This window comes from Asparagus officinalis, chromosome 9 (assembly GCF_001876935.1).
Source record: "Asparagus officinalis chromosome 9, Aspof.V1, whole genome shotgun sequence".
Taxonomy (NCBI): Eukaryota; Viridiplantae; Streptophyta; class Magnoliopsida; order Asparagales; family Asparagaceae; genus Asparagus; species Asparagus officinalis.
Window position 1 is genome coordinate 68,169,792 of NC_033802.1, and position 4,282 is coordinate 68,174,073.

General features: G+C 36.5%; 1 protein-coding gene and 1 long non-coding RNA gene across 2 annotated transcripts in view; both read left to right on the plus strand.

The window, feature by feature from the left end:
- LOC109824746 (transmembrane protein 245-like) overlaps positions 1–1,260 on the plus strand; it is a 7,654-nt gene extending 6,394 nt beyond the window's left edge. The window contains exon 2 of the mRNA XM_020391392.1: positions 973–1,260. Within this exon, the coding sequence (XP_020246981.1) occupies positions 973–1,068 (96 nt within the window). The 3' untranslated portion in view covers positions 1,069–1,260. The remainder of the gene's footprint in view (positions 1–972) is intronic.
- LOC109823737 lies at positions 4,019–4,282 on the plus strand. The gene is made up of 3 exons (XR_002242458.1): positions 4,019–4,054; positions 4,150–4,177; positions 4,262–4,282. It is a non-coding gene; the product is annotated as an uncharacterized LOC109823737 (long non-coding RNA).

Consider the following 4,282-nt stretch of genomic DNA (forward strand, 5'->3'; position numbering starts at 1 on the left):
ACATAGCTATACATATACATATACATATATACATATGCATAGACATATATACATATACATATGTATATATACATATCTATACATATACATATGCATACACACACACACGTGTCCCCGTACCCTACATTTCACAATTTTGCTGTCCCCTGTACCCGTACCCACACCCGTACTGGTACCCGTACCCGTTTCTATGCAACTAAGACATGGGCCAACTTAGAGGATTGACTTTATGTTTAATAAACAAAAGTATATGGTTTGGTAAATCCTGAACATAGTATCCTCAAGTGAGAAGGTTTTCCGTAGCTGATCGTACTTTAATGGGCAAACCATAGCTGTCAATTACTAATATCATGATCAGCACTATTGTTATAACCTTTTTCATATCTATGGGTCTACTTTGGAGAAAACTCAGTTGAAGAAGTCGCACAAATGAATTGACTAAGTTCGCACTATTGGCTATTTATCAACCTAATTCCAATGTTTTTGTCTAGAAGTGTTGCCAAGCCTAGTTGTAACATAGGAAAGTGGAAAGTTTAATTTGGTGAAAAAGCATTGGCGACGAAAAAAAAAAGAAATGTTAAATTTCAGGTTCCTGCACACAGGTCTAGAAATCATAACTATAGTGGTAGTTACAAATTTGAAATTGACCGCTTTTTGAATTCTATCGTCTAGAGGATCAAAATCTTCAAGAAATTTGCTCCATGAATGTAATGGATTTTATTTTAGTTAATATAATAAATTGCATTCTTCCCAAAAAAAAGTTGTCTTGTAGATTTGATTAGTTTTAGATAAGAAGTATGATTTATTTAGGATTTTTTCCTAGTTAGGATTGAAGGAACACTTGATGAGGATTTGATTTTCTTTATTTAGATTTTTTTTCTTGTCGCTCTTGAAATTAATCACTTCACAGCACCTAGTTTTCCATCTTCCAGTCTTAAAGTCGTATCTGATTCGTCTCTTTTATTGATTCAGGGAGCAATAATGGGACCATTGCTTATGACAGTTATGATTGCACTGAAGAACTTGTATGCTGAATTTGTGCTCTTATCTTCAAAGGAAAGTAGGTGATACTTCTGGTAGTATATGGTAAACACAGGTGCATGAGATGTATTTTCCCCCTAGCAATGTTACTTTTTGTTGGCATCCTCACTTAGTTTTTTATCATTATTTATTCATCATATATTTTTCCTATCAAGCTCTGCTTTTATTTATTCAAACATATATTTTCCTAGTGAGCCAAAAACTATAGTCTTTATTTTCCATTTGCATTTGTTTTGTTCTGTTAGTTGAGCTCTAGTGATGCTTTCAGTTTGTTTGTGTGCGATTTGAATTATGCTTGCACTTCGCAGCAATTAGTCCTGAGAAATATGTTTTTGTATGCGTGAATGACTCCCCGCATTGTGTTGGTAGGTGACAGATTTGAGCTACTGCTTTAAAACAACATCAGGGCAGAAAAACTCACACATTTATCCTGCTACATCAGGTGCATCAAAAACAGTACATTAATTCATCTAGCACAGATTTAAAAAGTCTGTAATTCATGTCATATGAGGCCACATATGGGCAAAGAGTCGATGAATTTAAACGTTTTTAAACCATAGGTTTCATGAATTATTTATCACGATATTTATAGGAGTTCATTTTTTATTTCATTCCCTAGGCAGGATAACTGGCTGGTAAAGTTATTTAACTTGTATCATTAATTTTATATTGTAAGATTTATGCTTTATTAAGTTTCATTTATCATTAGATTTATATATCCTTCATTGTTAACGAATATATATGTAGGTATGTCATGCACTATTGCTTTTAGTGTTCTTGCAAGTTGTGATTACTTCTTAAAGGCTATACCTTATTATGTATATGATAAAAGAAGTCGTCGGTTATTCTCTTTTTATTTTTGAATGCACACTTGTAAGTTAGTTGACCATTATAGTAGATGTCTTGAAAATTATAGCCGATCACAGTTGAACAAATTGGAAGCAGTTTTTGAAAATCCTGGTTTAATAATCTTTTTTTTTTGTAGTATATTCAATGCAATTGACAGTCTTGTCTCTCTATGTTGGTTTATAATTTGTAGATGAGACATATAACTCACACCCATACTTTATTCTATTGTTCTTCCGACATTCATCAGATATTTGCTTTGACGTTGCAATTGGTTAACTTTTGTTGCATTGTGCTGTTGCTATTGAAGTCATTCACAAATTAACTACTGAATCAGCAAAATATATTTCCCGTGACTTTGCTTCATTTGCGTTGTTTCCCTACTGAGCTTCATGAAGATAGCAAGCCATTGGCATATGGCATGTTCCTTTTAGATAATATTCATAATTTAGTAAAATCGCCCTGGTCATGCAATACAATTTTATGACTTTGAATGTGCTTACCTAGATTATTTTATCACACGATATAACATCTCCTCTCCAAATTCCTATGACTTAACACAATCAAGTTGAAGGAAGCACCTAAATTACCTAAATTACAATCTTCAAGCCTTTATTCTAGTAATTTTGTTTTTAAACTTGAGTTAAGCATGAAACTGTTTTTTGAACCTTTTCTAACGTGAAGCTTATCACTTTCTATGAATTTCATTTTGTCTGATTGAGTGCATGAGTTTCATGATATTGGTGTTGGGGTGAATCTGTAAGAAGAAAAATTCTGCTTTACGTAACCATATATCTGGAAAATTTTGAAACTGTGCAAATATTGCTGGTAGTTACGAGCCAATTTTGACTATTTAACTTGGCTTTTAAGAACTATATTTTTTAATTGATTGATTGATATCATAAAGCCTGGAAATATTGAGTCTGAAAATGTAGATTTATCTAAGATCTTTGAGATCATTTTATCCGATTGAGAAAGTCCATGAAAATCACCACTTTTGTAGAAATTTACCTTAATTGCCATGCGAGTGAAACAAATGAAAATGGACAAAAATCATGGGGACCAATGAAACGCATGAGTTTCAAAGTACATATAAATTATTTCCACTGAATCGAAACAGAAGAAATTTGACAAAAATTATTGGTTGTAACCAATGAGAATTGTGAATTTTGAAGTACGCCTAATTAAGTGCTATAAGGTCGAAAGTAATGAAAACGGAAGAAAACCCGTTGGTTATAACCCAGAACTTTATTGCTATTGGGAGGCAAAACAAAAGAAAATGGACAAAAATTATGGGTTATAATTAGGGGTGCAAAGTGGTCCGGATTTATCCGGACCGACCGTTACCGTATCCGTTTAGAAAGCGGATATGGTAGGAAAAAATTAAAACCGGCCGGATACGGTTTCGGAAACGGTTATGGTTTCGATTTTGTATCCGGATACGGTTTCGGATACGGTTATCGGGTCGAAATTGCGGATACGGTCCGGATATCCGGATATCTAAAATGGGTATACTACTTCTATTGGGTCGGGTCTATAGCATAAATCTGCAACCCGACCCAAATTAACTCAAAAAACACCAGAACCCTAAATCCTTTTCAATTCCCAGTTTCCCACCCGCCTCCACCTCTAAGCCGACTCCAAGATCCAGTTGTGCGTCCGCCTCCCTCTCCGCCTCCAAGCTTCGACTGCGGCTGCTCGTCGCTTCTGGCCGCCTTAATCCCTCACCCGAGATCCAAGTCAGCACCGGCAATGCGTCCCGCGTTGCCTCCGCGTCGCGCCTCCACCTCAGCCTCAGATCTCCGCCTCCAACTCCGCCTACTCCTCCGCCTCCCGGGTCCGAGCTCCACCTACTCCTCCGCCTCCGGCGTCCGAGCTCCGCCTCCCACCCCGCGTTCAGTGAAGAAAACAATGACTTCTTCTTCTTCTTCCTCATCGAATCAAATCCTTCGTCCACTCTACTCCTTTGGAATTCCATGGCCTGAGCTCAATGAAGGCGTCTCTTACATCGACATCGTCAAATCGACTCTGGTGTCTCTCTTCTCCTCTCCTTCCTTTATTTGCTGCCATTTTTTTAAAAAAAATATTTCCCCCTAATTTTTTTTGCAGGAAAGACCCTAATCGAGCTCTACTCCTCCAAGTACAAGAACTCCGCTCCATTGCAAGGGTAAATTTGTTTTCAAATCATTAAGTTTTCTTGATTTGACGGCGTTTCTCGATTGCGCGCTAACTGTTTGTTTCTTTGTCTGAACCGGTGAGCAGTTGGATGCAGAGAATTAAGAAAGGGCAGGTGCGCTGATTATTGAAGATTTGCAATTTATTTGGGTTTTAGCCTTTGTGGCTCTGACTATTATTATTTTATTGTTTTTTAAAGATTACAGTCGATGGAGATGTG